General features: G+C 46.7%; 1 protein-coding gene across 1 annotated transcript in view; it reads left to right on the top strand.

Annotated features, from left to right (window-relative positions):
• The first annotated feature begins 3,658 nt into the window (after positions 1–3,658).
• Positions 3,659–17,007, top strand: part of spock1 (SPARC (osteonectin), cwcv and kazal like domains proteoglycan 1) — a 72,593-nt gene continuing 59,244 nt past the window's right edge. Inside the window, exons 1-2 of the mRNA XM_056600911.1 lie at positions 3,659–3,742; positions 4,275–4,421. Coding sequence (XP_056456886.1) covers positions 4,281–4,421 — 141 coding nt within the window. The 5' untranslated portion in view covers positions 3,659–3,742; positions 4,275–4,280. The remainder of the gene's footprint in view (positions 3,743–4,274; positions 4,422–17,007) is intronic.

Genomic DNA, 17,007 nt, shown 5'->3' with positions numbered 1-17,007 from the left:
CTTGAATCCCTGGCCTGAGCGAATTATCCAATCAAAGCAGTCTCCCTTTTCCAGAAATGACAAAGAGCACCCGAGTATATCCATGTTTGGGCCTTGCCCACAGTAATAAATAAATATGATGGGAATAGAGACCATTTTACCATAGTCATCTTTTAGAGACCATTTTACCTTAGTCCGAAGAACCAATATCCAGCTAAGTGAGATACATACTTTTTTCCTTCCTGTCCTCAAATTAACTCCTTGGTTAATTCCTCTCATGGGTCCCTCTCTGTGGAATGAGACCAGACATTTTATTTTTAGATTGGGGGGGTTCTTAATAATTAGGTAGTGATGATAGAATAAATAAGGCTGAAGTGTTAGCTAACCCAGTGGGGGTCAGCTTCTGAGCTCAGGAGCTAGATAACAAACCTCACAGAACCAGTCCTGTTCTCACATTCCAGACACACACACACACACACACACACACACACACACACACACACACACACACACACACACACACACACACACACACACACACACACACACACACACACACACACACACACACACACACACACACACACACACACACACTCACCCTCCTCGCTGTGTGCGTGTGTGTGTGACTATCCCATCACGAATATCAGACACACACACTCACTCACTCACTAACTCACTCACTCACTCACTCACTCACTCACTCACTCACTCACTCACTCACTCACTCACTCACTCACTCACTCACTCACTCACTCACTCACTCACTCACTCACTCACTCACTCACTCACTCACTCACTCACTCACTCACTCACTCACTCACTCACTCAATCCCCCCCCCCCCACTCGCAATGTGTGTGTGAGTATCTGATCACACACACACAGAAACACAACACACACACAAGGACCGCCTATTCTTCTTTTACACATTTCTTCAAATTCTTATCCCTCCTGCGTCTCCGATGTGTGCTCGACAATAAATGCAAGTCTTTCACGAGAACAAAGAGCGCCAGTAGTCAATTTTGACCTTTTTCAAACTAAAATGGAAAAAAAAAGAAACACGACTCGCTTTAGAAAAGGACAGAAAGGGACAGTGTGCAGGATGCACTTATCTCTGCGCTTTGAACAGTCAGAGACATGAAAAGAGGCAGAGACTGAGGAGGGATATTACACCTAAATGGTGGCTGTCTGCAGCAGACTGTAATCTCTGCAGTCTGCATCAGACGTGCCTCCAGTCTGCACCAGAGTCTAATCTCTAGAGTCTGCATCAGACGTACGTCCAGTCTGCACCAGACTATAATTTCTACAGTCTACAGTCTGCAGTCTGCAAGTCACAGAGGGTTTCAATTTCCTTTATGTGAAGTAATCACAAAGTAAACACACAAGTGAACTAATCAAACACTAAAACATTATCACATATTATTGTTATACCCATTACATTTTTGTTTACCTCTTGGGACTTAGAATAGAGTCAATGGCAAGGAGAGGGGTTTAATACAGCTAACTCGCTGCAGCAACATCTTTCTTTGCGACAAGAAATTTAGAACCTACTCAAATTATCAATTCAGAAGAAAAAAAAAATTGCCTGATCCGAGATGTTTAAAGAGCCACTGCTAACGCTGGAGCGTGACTCATTTTTACACCATTAGCCCGCTAATAGCTAGCTTATTAGCTAGCTCCCTGAGAGTGTTTAACTGATTAAATGGAAGTCACACTCATCGACTCTTTGTTTGGCCCGTGCGTCCGGAACAGTTCGTCACTGTCACAGAGAAATGATGTGCCACCTCAGAGGGTGACCTGAGGGTTGGGGCAACGGAACGGTCTAGAGAGAGTCCTCAAGGGAAGGCAGACCAGGAACCGCAGTTACAAATTGGTTTCTGGCAGTCGGAGCAACGTGAAACTCATTCTAATTGTGTTGGGTCTCACCTGAATGCATATCTAAAAGTCAAATTAAATTCATCAGACGTCCCTAACGGCAAACGGTTGAAGCCGCATGTGTGCTTTCTCTCGGTCGCCTTCGTCGGATGAAATAATAGATGCCAATTGGTGATTAAGCGAAGGGTATTCACAGGGACGCCTTAGGCTGCTGTTACCTGCAAGCTGTTAATAGGAACAGCATCATTGACAGAGTCACTCGATTTGGACATTTTAATTAATTTGCATGTTGGTGACAGTGCCTGCGCAATTCTATTCTATTGAGTTCCCTCATTTTTTGCCTGACTCCTTAGGCATATTTGTGTCTATTTTAATTTAGTTGGGTATGTTATACAATAAAAAGACTGAAATAGTCTGAAATAAAAATAAAAAGTAACCTCTAAACCAAGCATTAAAGAGATGATGGTGCAGGTGGGTGTATTTTGTCATGAATGCCCTAGCAATCCAGCCAATTTGCATCCTCTTTATGATCCTATTCATGTCGCAGACCGCTCCCTGCTCATTTCTGACCAATTACGGCATCTCGTCCCTGATTGGTAGAATCGTACGCAGGGAAGGAAGGAGGAAACAATAGACTTTTCTTTTTGGTTTTTAAGTTTCGAAATCCTGCCCCCTTTAGTTCCTGCTCTCTCTCTCTCTCTCTCTCTCTCTCTCTCTCTCTCTCTCTCTCTCTCTCTCTCTCTCTCTCTCGCCCTCACCTCTGGAATCACACCTAAGCAGCTTTAAACCCGGGGCAGCAGCGGCTGGCCCTCCTCTGTCTGGCTGTCTCTCGCATGAGGGAGCCTCCGCAGCCCGGCCGCTGCGGTGGTGCGGTGGGCCGTGAAAGAGAGGTGGGCTTCGTCACGCCGGGGGAGTGATGATATCTGCTGACTCCTCGGGACTCGCTGCCCCGTGCCGCCGCGTGCGTGCTGGGCATTTTTTTAATGTGTTTTGCGGAACGTATCTCATTTCGAAAAAGGGGCCTACAACGGATGTTTTTAGAGGCTCTTCATCGAGGAGGCAGAGATAAGTTGGGGGTGACCTATAGCCCCCGGAAAAGGACAGCAGTGACCCAGCAGAAAATATACCCTGGGAAAGAGATTCATGGCTCCCCATGCCTGGCAAGGCTCTTAAATGAGGGCCCCTGTACGTGTATGATAGTGTCGCTTGTTAAACTGGTTGCATATTGCTGTGGAAACGAACCAGTAGGTTTCGTTTCAGCACCACGGACAGCGACCAGGGAGCCCTGCTCGGCCCGTCTAGCGTCACTGGCCTGATCCGAAAGACTAACAAGCAACCGTCCTTTAGCTGTTTATTCATTCAAACCAAGTGTTATCCAACATCATGTCGTTGTTGCATAGCCTCAGTCTGAATGACTGGAAAATCGGCGAAGGAAAATGTGATGGGAGAGAGAGAGAGAGAGAGAGAGAGAGAGAGAGAGAGAGAGAGAGAGAGAGAGAGAGAGAGAGAGAGAGAGAGAGAGAGAGAGAGAGAGAGAGAGAGAGAGAGAGAGAGAGAGAGAGAGAGAGAGCAGGAGATAGAGCAAGAGAGCCAGAGACAGAGAGCCAGAGAGCCAGAGAGAGAGAGCCAGAGAGCCAGAGAGAGAGAGCCAGAGAGAGAGAGCCAGCGAGAGAGCCAGAGAGCCAGAGAGAGAGGGCGGGGTTTAAACGGAGCGTGACAGAGGGGGAGGAGCTGGTAGTCGTTCTGTCCGCCACGCGCTGCGTACGCTTTTCTTCGCTCGTTCAAACGCTCCAGTCTCGAACGTTGCGGACGGTGGACTTGCTTTCCCCGGAGCTGGGCACTAGTTGGATAATCTCTTATACCGGGAGAGGACACGAACTAATACAGGTAGGAGATAATTTGCAGTTTTGTTTATTCTTAACGGAAGAAAGGGAACCCGTTCCAGACCCATTTAGAAGCCTGTTTCCCCTCAAACAAGAGCGAAGTGGAGGAGAACCTGGCTGGGGTTCACCGAGGATTTAAGGGAGAGTTTCGGCTCCGCCGTTCTGCGTGTGAGGCACGCAGGAGGCTGTTATTCCCCTCCGGCGTCCTGCCTGCGTCTGAGCCTGTTTTTAAATAACTAAAGGAAGGAGTTATATTCCGATGAAGGATGTCCACCTTAAAACCCCCACTGTGTGTAGAACCACCCTGTGATGGTATTGCGTGCTGGGGAGCCTGGAACTAATTAAGCGCCTATAATTGTAGCAGTCAAATGACATGTGGCAAAATGTTCCTTGGACTTTTACATCATCATCATCCTCATAAGCATCATCATCATCATCATCATCATCATCATCATCATCATCATCATCATCATCATCATCATCCCTCGGGTGCAATGTAAAAGACCAGTGCTGAATCCTTCACTCTTCTCTTCCAGAACACGATGCTCCTGCTGCTGCCTCTCGCGACCCTCCTGCTCGGCGGGGGGACGGTGCTCTCCGCGGTCAGCAGCGGTCCCCCGGGCAGCGACCGGTGGCTCAGCAGCCTATCCGAGACGGACGGCTACTGGGGCAAATTCCGAGATGTGAGTCTTACCTCCAAGTCAGGATGTTGTTTCTCTTAGAAAGGTTTTCTTTTTTTTCCCTTGTTTTTTTTCTCTCTCTCTTCTGGTTAGGAAAGCCTTCACAGAGAGTGCGTTACAGCAGGGGGGGAATAAGGTTGGAATTATTAATAGGCCTATTAGGTCTGTTTGATTTAAGTCTGCCAGAACAACACACGGGGGATTAATGTAAGCTGCCATCGCACTTTCCCAAGCTCCCCTGCCATGCCGATGCGTTTTTAATCTAGTTTTTAGTTTTACGCAGCATGGAGCGACCACAGATAGGCCTACCGACCCAAACCGCACATGGTCACCACAGTGTTTATTAGGCATCATGACATCAGGCTCGTTTATTTATGCACCGTTCAATCGACGCTGAGTTTTTTGCACCGCAAGTGACAACCACGTGAGCTCAACTACCCTGTAGTCCATTGTTGTAAAGATAATCGTTTTCAATATAATCATGCAAATATGCAAATTAAATATTCATAGCCTCTGCCTTATGGTGGTTTGTCTGAAGCGCAGAGACAAGATGCAGCTGAGCAGATGCTGTATTTAGATGGAGCATAGACGGCTCTATCTGGTAGTAAGAGTTACTTAGAGTTCCACTGGACCAGAGAGACATAATAGTCACACACTGGGATGAGGCTGACCTAGAATAATATTTACCCCTTACCTGACACACACACACACACACACACACACACACACACACACACACACACACACACACACACACACACACACACACACACACACTCACACACACACACACACACACACACACACACACACACACACACACACACACACACACACACACACACACACACACACACACACACACACACACACACACACACACACACACACACACACACACACACACACACACACACACACACACACACAGAGTAGAGACTTTAGTTCCAAAGTAAACCCCCATGTTCTTCAGGGGATTAGTAGTCATTGGGATTGACAGTGAAGTACTGCTTGGATTGCTTCACCTCTAAATATTTTTTGTGTGTGAGGATGTGCAAACTTGTGTGAGTGTGTGTGTGCACGTTTATATTTGTGTGTCTGTCTATGGTTGTGTCTGTCTGCACGTACGTGTGAGTGAGTGTTTTTGTGTGTGTTTGTGAGTGTGTTTGTCTATGTTGTCTATGTGAGTTTGTGCGTGTGAGTGTGTGTGTGTGTGTGTGTTTGTTAGTGTGTGTCTTTGTGTGTGTTTGTGCGTGGTTGTGTCTAAGTTTGCTTGTTTGTGTGTTTGTGTGTGAGTACTTGTGAGCTTGTGTGTTTGTGTGTTTGTGTGTGTGTGTGTGTCTGTGTGTTTGTGTGTTTGTTTGTGTGTGTGTGTGTGTGTGTGTGTGTGTGTGTGTGTGTGTCTGTGTGTGTCTGTGTGTGTGTGTGTGTGTGTGTGTTTGAACTTGAAGGTGATCATTTCCCTGGTCACACCAACCATCTGGCTTCACTTATCCTTGCTTTTCAATTTGTTTGGTAACAGTTTCTGTTTCTCACTTCTCTGTGGCTGCTTGATAGACACAAACATCATCAACATAACAGTATCCATGACCATTTTCTCCTTTCTCTGTAGTTAAATTCATCATATTTTTGTTTTACAAGACACCTTATATCAATGTATTTATTACATTCTCTTGGCATCACCTTGACCATTCTCTAAATATAGTTTTATTTACTCTCTCTCGCCCTCTCGCTGACTCTGTCTGTGTCTTTCAGTCTCTGTTGGATTTTATAACATAATTGGTTGTTTTTATTCTCTTGACTAAAGCTTGAGTTGTTTGATACATCAGTTGACTTGATTCAAAGGAAGGACCAAGGGGAGAACTTGAAATATTTGTTTGATCATTTAACTCTCCAACTTTCTTACTTGCCTTTGAAACTGACAGGCGAGGTCTGTACAGTGAGAACCACCTTTATTTGTCCTGTCTGCGATCAGAGTGTGTTCGTGCCACCGAATCAGCAGATGATACTCAAGTTAAAGGGGACATATTATACCACCAGGTGTGAGTGTGATTAGCCTTACAAGCCGTTTTGAAAATCTGCCCCATATGACATCACTAGTGGGCGTGTCCACCTAGATCTGTGCTGGATAGATCAGTCTACCAGCCTACCCAGCTGCAAGAAGTAAACATCCAGCACAGATCTAGGTGGACACGCCCACTAGTGATGTCATATGGGGCAGATTTTCGAAACGGCTTGTAAGGCTAATCACACTCCCACCTGGTGGTATAATATGTCCCCTTTAACCTTTCCTTAGAGAATAAGGTCCTGTCAATCAAGCATCATAATTGACAGGTACCTGTCTTGTGATGTCATCATAAAATGACAAGACTTTGATTCTAGGGCTATAAAAAGTCTTGCAAGATCTTCTCCCCCTCTCTGTTTCTGTTGTTCTGGTTTGGCAACAAGAAAGCAAAAAAACAAAACAGCAATAGAACATGCAGCTGTGAGAAACATCTGTCTTGATAAGGAGTATCATGGCGGGTGCTGAGTCTGGAGGAGTGATTAGAGCGGTCTGTGGTCTGATTGGGTGCGGGAGTCCTCACACATCCTGATAGAGGTAATTTCAACAGGTGACCGGAGACAGCGCCCTGTGTCTAAGGTTGATAGCTTGTGTCGCTGGGTCTCCTGAGCCCGAGGGGAACAGTGTGCAGCACTGCGGTATTCCGATGTCCTACATTTTGTCCTTTATTGGCATCACATATGTGCCATTATCCAGATCCTGAGGCCGCCTGAGCCAAGGTCAGGGGAGTTGACCTCTGACCTTCAGAGGGACTCGAGCGAGGCTCTCTCTGCAGGGGATGCTGGCTGAGTAAGCCGGGTCCCTCTGTCACAGCCCGTGCATGACTGTCTAAAAATAGGTAACAGGCTTGCACACAAACACACATGCACACACACAAAGGCACACACACACACACACACACACACACACACACACACACACACACACACACACACACACACACACACACACACACACACACACACACACACACACACACACACACACACACACACACACACACACACACACACACACACACACACACACGCACGCACACACAAAGGCACAGATACACACACACACACACGCAAACCCATGCACACACACACAAACACACACAGGCACAGAAACACAGACACACACACGCCCTTGCACACACACCGGCATCTCTGGCACGCACAGATAGACACACACACACTGGCACTCACAGGCACAGACACACACAATTGCACACACACACACACACACACACACACACACACACACGCACACGCACACGCACACGCACACACACACACACACACACACACACACACGCGCACACACACACACAAAGCGACCACCTCTGCCCTCAGCTGTGCCTGTCATCCCAGTGAGGTAATTAGAAAATGTCCCTCTGTGAGTTAGAGGGCTGTGTACAGTGTATTGATGATGGGGATGAGTGGGTGTGTGCTGCTTGTGCATGCGTGCGTGCGTGTCCCTTTCTCTCTTTATATGTGTGTGTCTCTGTGGTTGTTTGCAAGAGGGCTTCAGGATTAATGCATGGTTCATATATAATAAACTCCATATACTCCTCTCCCCTTCCCCTCCTCTCCTCCCCCTCCTCTCCCCCTTCTCCTTCTCCCTCTCTTCTTCTCTCCACTCTTCCTCCTCCTCCTGCCGTCTCCTCTCTCCTCTCCTCTAATCTCCTCTCTCTCCCCAGCTTCCTCTCCTCTCCTCTCTCCCCTCTTGTCACCTCCCTCCTCTCCCCTCTTCTCGTCTCCTCTCCTCTCGTCTCTTCTCCTCTCGTCTCGTCTCCTCTCTCCCCTCTTGTCTCCTCCCTCCTCTGGTCTCCTCTCTCTCCTCTCCTCACCTCTCCTCTCCCATCATAGTAGTAATGGTGAGGGAAAGCCTGTTGGTGCACATTAAGCCGGCCTGCCGCAGTGCTCAAGAAGTGGAGAATGGGTTTGGCCCTTCTAAGCCGCTGTTGATTCCTCCTGTAGGTTGGGTCTCCCGACGCTCCCTCCCACCCACCCTGCCGCTCCTCCTCTATAGGACGTGTTGAGCGAAGGCTCCTCTTTATCTTCCCCTGATGACATGTTATTATGCAGTTGTTCACCTGTTAGAGCGGGTTGGGAACTCAGGAGGGACTCAGTGTGTGTCTGTATGTGTGTGTGTTTGTTTTTGCACAAAAGATAAGCCCCTACTATTCTGCGTAATAAGTGGTTGTTGTTGAGTGGTTGTAGTGGTTGTCTGTGAAGCAATTTCAGCTCCATAATGACAATCACTCAGGAGGTTGCCACTTACTTTCCAAAGTGTGTGTGCGGGTGTAGGTGTGTGTGTGTGTGTGTGTTTGTGTGTGTTTTGTGTTTGGATGTGTTTGTTTGTGTGTTTTTATGGCTGTGTTTGTGTGTGTGTGTGTGTGTGTGTGTGTGTGTGTGTGTGTGTGTGTGTGTGTGTGTGTGTGTGTTTCTGGATTTGGGTGTGTGGATGTGTGAGTGGGTGTTTGTGTGTGGGGTTGTGTGTTTTTGTGTGTGGGTGTCTTGATATGTGGGCTTTTGTGTGGTCGTCTGTGGATGTGTTTTTGTGTGTAGGTGTGTGTTGGTGTGTGTGTGCCACTCAGCCTGTGGTCACCTACGTCAATATTCCAATTTTGCATATATCTGTCCTCTATGTCCCTACGTCTTTCTTTGTGATTTCAGTACTGTCTTTCGGTCGGTCTGTCTATCTGTCTGTCTGTCTGCGGTACAATATCATGTCAATATATGTTCAGAGTTACTCAAAAGCCTGTGTGTCACAGGCTTTTTATGAGGGGGAAAAGTATTACTATTATTTTCATGATCTATAAGACACATAATACATAATCCTTTCAGCGCAGAATATTTTATTTGTTTTGGATTTAAAATAATCAATTGACAGGTTTCCTTTTGGTTTATTTTCTTGAATAGCTGAATTATATTTCATGATAATGGAGATTAATTAAAGTTCACCAATTCAGTTTTCAGTCAAGTTGTCTTTCAGTGCTCTCCGTAACATAATCTACGGTTATGTGTTTTTAAATGTGTTTTAGCAGACGGGTCAATCACAGCAAGCCCTTTGTATTGTACACACATTCATCCACCACTAACAGATAAAGAGCATTTCAGTCGTCGGTCTCAAAGGACATCCACAATGACAGCAGATCGTTCAGTAATACAAAGAAAACCCAGGAACAGAAGAGAAATAATGATACTGTCCTGCCACTATTCACACAGGAAGGAAAGAAATATAGTGTAAATGCTATATTGCATTCCGTTATAATGCTCTAGGCCATATCAATTACAGTGTTATTGTATTGAAAAGGCAAGGTATCTTCTCTCTGTCTTTGTGATTGAGGAGTCATTCAGGGGCTGTCAGAGGTTAAGCCCCTTGCTCAAGGGTACACACAGGTAGACTGGGAACAGGGGGGTTCAAACCCTGAACCTTCTGGCTGGCCGTAAAACACCCTTACCCTTAGCACCTGACTCCCAACCCTTTCCCCCTGGCTTGCTGATATTCCTGTTAACATTTTGAGGCCTTGGACTATAAGGGCATGTCCGAAAATGTAGTGAAAAGGCATTTCCTCTGTGTATCCAGCCCCCTACTCTTTTGTTAACCGGTGTCTCTATTGTAGCGAGTTCAGGGTTGAATGACCCCCAACAGAATGAGTAAACGGCCTTAGAGAAGCCGAGGTAATAGTTTTCCCCCCGTTATTCTGTGTGGATGGACCTGTCAACACAAATGATGAACAGTTGCAGAAATAGAGCGTAGAAAATGAGATTATTTACATGATTTCCGACCCAACTGTGTTTGAATTGCTTGGCTGCCGCATAACTGATTGTGTTCCAAAGTGCTACAGAAGGAGAAACAGCTGCCCAATGTTAAATAGGCTATTTGTCTCCACCCGCAATGGAGACAGCCATCATTGGACAATGGCATCATCATTAAATCCAAAATGATCGATTGTAATGACGGTCGTCCATGCTGCAGCCTCCTGACGTCCCTGGTGGGGGGAGTGTTTGTGTGCCCTGGATTCCACAGCGGCTGAAACACAACTTGTAGAACGGCACATGGCTTCTTCTGGTGCTTGTAGAGACCCACAGCAGCATCTGAGGGGGAGACGTCTGAGCACACATGAGAACCACGTCATCTACACTGGCAGCTTCTACACACACACGCACACATACAAACACACACACATACACGCATACATGCAAAGACACACACACACACACACACACACACACAACGATGCACACACACACACACGCACGCACGCACGCACACACGCACGCACGCACGCACACACACACACACACACACACACACACACACACACACACACACACACACACACACACACACACACACACACACACACACACAGGCACACATACACACATGCACACACACACACACATGCAAACACACACACACACACCGATGCATAGACACACATACATACACACAAACACACACATAGATGCGCACACATCTTCATAACATTCGTTTTCATGCTTATTCGTTTCAGTTCTAATCACAAACAAAAATACATAAAAAGGAACATCAAACAAGCAACCCCCCCCCCCCCCCCCCCCCCCCCCCCCCCCTTCCCCGTCACAAGGCTCTAAAGTAAACAAATCCCAAAGTAAGATTTCAACAGAGACACACAAATAGAAAGCTATAACATAATACGGCTGACATATTTTGTCTTTGTAATCATCAGTAGAAAACACGGTGCACTTATGTAAATGAAGGGTTCTCCGGCAGGACTGGAGGGCCCCAGGTGCTGGCTCAGTCTGGATCATGGTAATCTCCGCGCCCGGACCCCACACCTCTTGTTCTGTCTGCTGGAGGGCCGTGCGCCACCTGTCTGGATTACTGATGGTTTTCACGCGTTTGTGTTGTGTCTGTTTGCTGTTGTCAGTGTCTTTTGTTTTTCGTTATTTGTGTCTTCTTTTTCTTCCTTCAAAAACGTTTAACCCCTGCCTTCACCCCTTTTCACCAGCCTGACTTTATTCAGGCGTAGCTTAACATCAGGTAAAAAATAGCCTTTTTTACCTGATATGGAATTGAAAACTATTCTTCTAAGTTCAATATCTGAAGATATAATACCTTGTAAATGATCGAATCGGAGATAGTTTGAGTCTGATGATTATGAGTGAAGATTCAGACTGTGTGCGTGTCCTGTTCTCGCTCTGACCCTGTGTGAGGCCACAACACTAGTGATGTTCCACCGATCTGTTGATGGAAACACATACCACACGCACGCACGCACGCACGCACGCACGCACGCACGCACGCACGCACGCACGCACGCACGCACGCACGCACGCACGCACGCACGCACGCACGCACGCACACATGCACACATGCACACATGCACGCACCCACCCACACCACACAAAAAAAACAACAATAACATAAGGCTACAAGGGAGCAGGCTGTGTTTGATTTCCTGTTCACTTATAAATATTACTCCTATTATTCACCCAGGAGAACCCATTACGATGGAGCAGGACAAACGATGGATAGACGCAATATAAAATACACTGTAATACCGAGCCTCCCATTATTCGCTCAAACAACGTTCCTCTTCGTGTCTGCGGCTGAACATGTAGCCACTCCTTATCTGGTGAAAACATGACACAAAGTCCACCACTATCAGCTCCACGGTGGACTCAGCTGCCGTGTTGTGGTGCTGCCGCAGCCCTAGCTGCCCTCCATCTTCTCATGTTGTGTTTACCGTCTCCAGACCCCATGTCACATTAAAGTGGCTATTACACACACGTTCCCCCCAGGACACAGATAGTGTGTGTGTGTGTGTGTGTGCGTGCGTGCGTGTGTGTGTGTGTGTGTGTGTGTGTGTGTGTGTGTGTGTGTGTGTGTGTGTGTGTGTGTGTGTGTGTGTGTGTGTGTGTGTGTGTGTGTGTGTGTGTGTGTGTGTGTGTGTATTATAAGGTGTCCTGTCATTGCATCAATAATTCAGATAAATTCGCCCACTGGGGTTCTCTTGGTTCTAATGAAACACAAGATGGATGGTGAGAAAGTGAGGGGAGAGAGCATTAAGAACAGATACAGATGGGACAGTGGAGAACAGAGGTCAGAGTTAGAAGCGGGCCAAATGGGGTGGTTTCAGTATGTTATCGTGTCTCTTCCAGCCCCAGTATATCATTACCGGAAGCTAAGTAATTGTGTTGTTGTAGTGCATTTGTTTGACACTGGGGCATTGTGGGGGTGTCTAACGGATGAGTTCCAACATATTCAGGGCGATGGAGAGTCGAAAACAGTTGTAAGTTTGGTCGTTGACACTTTTCAAAACGGCATGCCTGTAGCTAGCTTTGAGGCCACCGAGTTCCAGACCTCTCACTTTTTGAGAGTTAAAAATCCAATCTCGCAAAATTCAACTGTATAATAAATTGGCGGTTGAGAACTTCGCCGAGATGAGCGCATGCTTAATTCAGTTGAGGCTTGTTACTTAGTGCCTGCCGTGTGTGACAGCTGGGCAGTGAGTGCAAGCCGAGGACCTTGGTGTGTCCAAAATCATAATATGGACTCAATTATACATGAATTGCATACTGTTTGCGGGGAAATAATACAGTCGTGGAGAGTGAATGACCGAGACACACACACACACACACACACACACACACACACACACACACACACACACACACACACACACACACACACACACACACACACACACACACACACACTAAAACACACACACACACACACACACACACACACACACACACACACACACACACACACACACACACACACACACACACACACACACACACACACACACACACACACAAACTACATTTGCATAGGGTTTCACCCTGCCGGGCATAATATTTATTTGTAATAATAATGTATCATTGTTGTTGTGATGAGCGATCAGTTTGGGAGTGGGGTTGTTTACGCTGTCATGGACGGATCACCCTGTCCCACTCTCAGCCTGCCCTGGTGGCACGGTGGGACCCCCAGAGGTTACAGCCCTCACCCTGCTGCAGAACACATCATTAACCCACGGGAGTCAGTCCTGCTACGACTCCTAGATCTGGGGAGGCTCTCACGCTACGGGGACAGCCTGAGAGGGAGAGGGAAGAGCGAGAGAGAGATGGGGGGAAGGGGCTTTATTTTGTGTGGTTTGTATGTTGTAAATAAGTAACAGGTTGAAGTTGAGAAGCTTGGACTTAGTTTGTACAACTTTCATTATTTTTTGTTCAGAGAGTTAAGTACCGAAAAGAAGCTAGCATTGGGTTCCAGTATCGACTTCCAGCCTCCGGAATCGGTTCAAACGGGATTGGTTCCCAACTCTAGTGGGCATTTAAAACCAATTGCTCCCAATAGGCTCAACAGTTCATCTACAGTTCATGACTTATCTTTCCAGATAAGTCACTTTACTGGAAAGATTTGTTTCTCCAGGAACTCAGTGGAAGTGAATGTAGAGTAATGTACTGAGCATGCAGGATAGGTATCAGTGCTGTTTCCCCTGCTTTATTCATATTGGCTGTCTGAGCCGAAGCTCTGCAGTGCTGCCATTTACCACCGATAGCCACACTAGGCTTCAACCCTATCTGTAACGTGCACTTACCCACACAAGCGCACACAAACACACACACATACAGAGACAATTGCTACGCGCGTACCCAGTGACACTAATTGAAAAGTTCACCTTGTGGCGACTCGTGATAGCAGCTGGCTAGATGTCCTTTTTTGGCTGACCACCCTGCCCTCTGTCAGAGAGAGGGAGAGAGAGAGAGCAAGAGAGAGCGAGAGAGAGGGAGAGGGAGAGAGGGAGAGAGTTCTGGATACATATACAGATGGTCTTGATCCCTATAGGGTTTTTAATGGGTTCGAGATCACTCACTTAAAGAAGAGCATGTCAAGGTGAATCTACCATTGAGCAGCTTTGTTCAGAAGTGATATCAATGAAAAAAGATGTCTGGAGTTCCTTCTTAACCACCTTTCAATAATTGATGATGTAATAACGATGCAATGTTAAGGTGTAACTCATTTCGATGTGTTTGGGAAAGGGTTTGTCTGTTGCACACATTTAGATACATTGAGTATACAAGTCTCACACGCCTAATTGTAGCATACACACTACATTAACTGTGCAACTGTACAGGCTGATACTTGCTAGATTTCAGATTCATTCCATTCCAAACATGACAGCGTTAAGTTTGCTTTTGTCTCTTAAATAGTACAGCATTTGAGTGTGGTTTGGTCCAGCGTTCTTCCCAGTGTGTTATCTTCCATGTTCTCCCGAGTGAACGCAGCACATGAGCAACATGCCCTGAGGACTTTACAACTGTGTACAGTCATTAGCAACAACGCTGTCATTAGGAAATAAGGCGAGAAGGGGCCAAGCAGTGCTTAGCCTACTAATAGGACATCGCTTTCTGCAGGGAAGCAGACAAGGAGAGGGAGAGAGAGGGAGAGATGCAGAGAGAGAGAGAGAGAGAGAGAGAGAGAGGGTGGGGGAGAGGGAGGGAGAGATGCAGAGATACAGAGAGAGACAGAGAGAAAAAGTTATAAGGAGAGAGAGAGAGAGACAGAGAGAGAGAGAGCAGAATAGTGTCACAGAGAGATTGCGGGAAGACGTTAAAGATAGGAAATTGAGGGAGACAGAGAGAGAGTGTTACATTGTAGGAAAAGCGATAGAAGGACAAAAAAGAGAGCAAGTGAAAGTGAAACAGACAGAGAGAGCAGGAGGGAGGCGAGGGAGCTGGTGGAGAACTGGACAACATGGAGGAAGGGTCGATATCTGGACAGCTAATTGGTTCCCTGTTTGTGAGCGACTGAGAGTGCCTGTGTGTGTATATGTGAGTGTTTGTGCACCCTTCGTGTTTTTAGGGGCAGATTGCATCTGTCATGCATTGTAATTAAAGTCCTGCCTACATTATAATGAACTCTGATAACAGGGAAGACACAGCAGGGACAAAAACAAACCAATAACCAAGTCAATGCAGGGAGGACCAAATGATGGCTCTTAAGCCTGCCGTTTAATTCAAGTTTAATTGGGACTTTTCTGTCCCAAAAGTGTTCAGACTTTTTCCAATCTACAACTGTGTCCTTTGACTCATTCCATCCCTGCAACTCTCTCTCGCTCTGTTTCCCAAAGAGGCGATAAATTGCACCCTGTAGCATTTGACACTGCTGAGAGTATCTGTTGTGTTTGTGTGTGTATGAGAGAAGTTCACAGTAGATACAGAATTTAAAGACCCAGTAGTTCTGCAGTGTTTTTGTGTGCTTATGTGTGTGTGTGTGTGTGTGTGTGTGTGTGTGTGTGTGTGTGTGTGTGTGTGTGTGTGTGTGTGTGTGTGTGTGTGTGTGTGTGTGTGTGTGTGTGTGTGTGTGTGTGTGTGTGTGTTTGTGCAAACCTTTGTGTGTTTGTGCGTGCGTGTGAGAGAAAATGAACCTGTTGATAAGAGCTGCAATGCAGTCACACACCAACCAATACACAACACCACACACCACGCACACACACACACACACACACAGACAGATTAAGGCAAGTCTGGTGACAAGTTATTAGCCCCAGCTCGGGTTCAATTCCCAAGACGGATATGAAAAACCTTGATTGGAGTACAGAAGCTATCACCATGGTTACAAAAGCCCCAGATCCTACTCTCATTTAATTGGACTCATAAATCTAAATGTAATTCAAACAAGCCCCACCCAGCCCTATTCCTCCTCTCTTCCCCTCATTAGGCGAGGTTACACCATGAAGACTTACACTGCCCTTTGTCGCCATGAAGGGACATCTACTGTGAATAAAAAAATGGATAAAAGGAACAGAAAATGAAACGTCTGCTAGAATGGACAGAAAAGGGACAGTTCCCTTTCAGTGGTGGTTTTGTTTGGAAAAAGAGGAAGCAATTAAATGCAAAATCTAAACATAATTCACAGAGTGTGGCTGGTCTACCTGCTGTCACAAGTGAGCACTTGCATGATGAACAGTGGAACTGCTCAGTCTCCCTCCTGGTGGAACGTAGAGACTGGTAGGCATGGACTTTGTCCGTCCGTTAAACATCTGAGTGGACCCTTCCACTGGTGATATCACTAGCAGAGGGATTTTGATATGGATTGTTGACGAGTCCCTCTCACACCTGGTGCTGAAATAGGGTGATAACAAAATGAGATTTCTGGACCTCTAAACTGCATAACGAGACATTTGTAAGGCGAAGTGATCCACTGATTACTATCGGCATCACGTCAACAGGTGGTCGTCCTGTTTCCTCATGCATAAACAACCAAATCTCGACTTCAACACTCCTCATCTGCGATTGTCACGGCACAGTGCTGCCGCGTCTAAACAAATCGGGTATTTATTTGATCTGTGTTCTCACCGACGAGACGTTTATCCATCCGGGGTGTTTATTCACGGGTTGGTGTTGCGGTCTGGCCCGTCGGTGTGCCGCGCCCCCCCCCCCCCCCCCCCGCTCTGGTCTCCCTGAGCACTGGGAGCTGGATAATGAGGTGAGAGGCTTCGACGCTGGTCGATACAGGAGGCCGATGAGGCTGCTG

Source organism: Gadus chalcogrammus, chromosome 10, assembly GCF_026213295.1.
Source record: "Gadus chalcogrammus isolate NIFS_2021 chromosome 10, NIFS_Gcha_1.0, whole genome shotgun sequence".
NCBI lineage: Eukaryota > Metazoa > Chordata > Actinopteri > Gadiformes > Gadidae > Gadus > Gadus chalcogrammus.
This window is presented reverse-complemented; position numbering and strand designations above follow the sequence as displayed.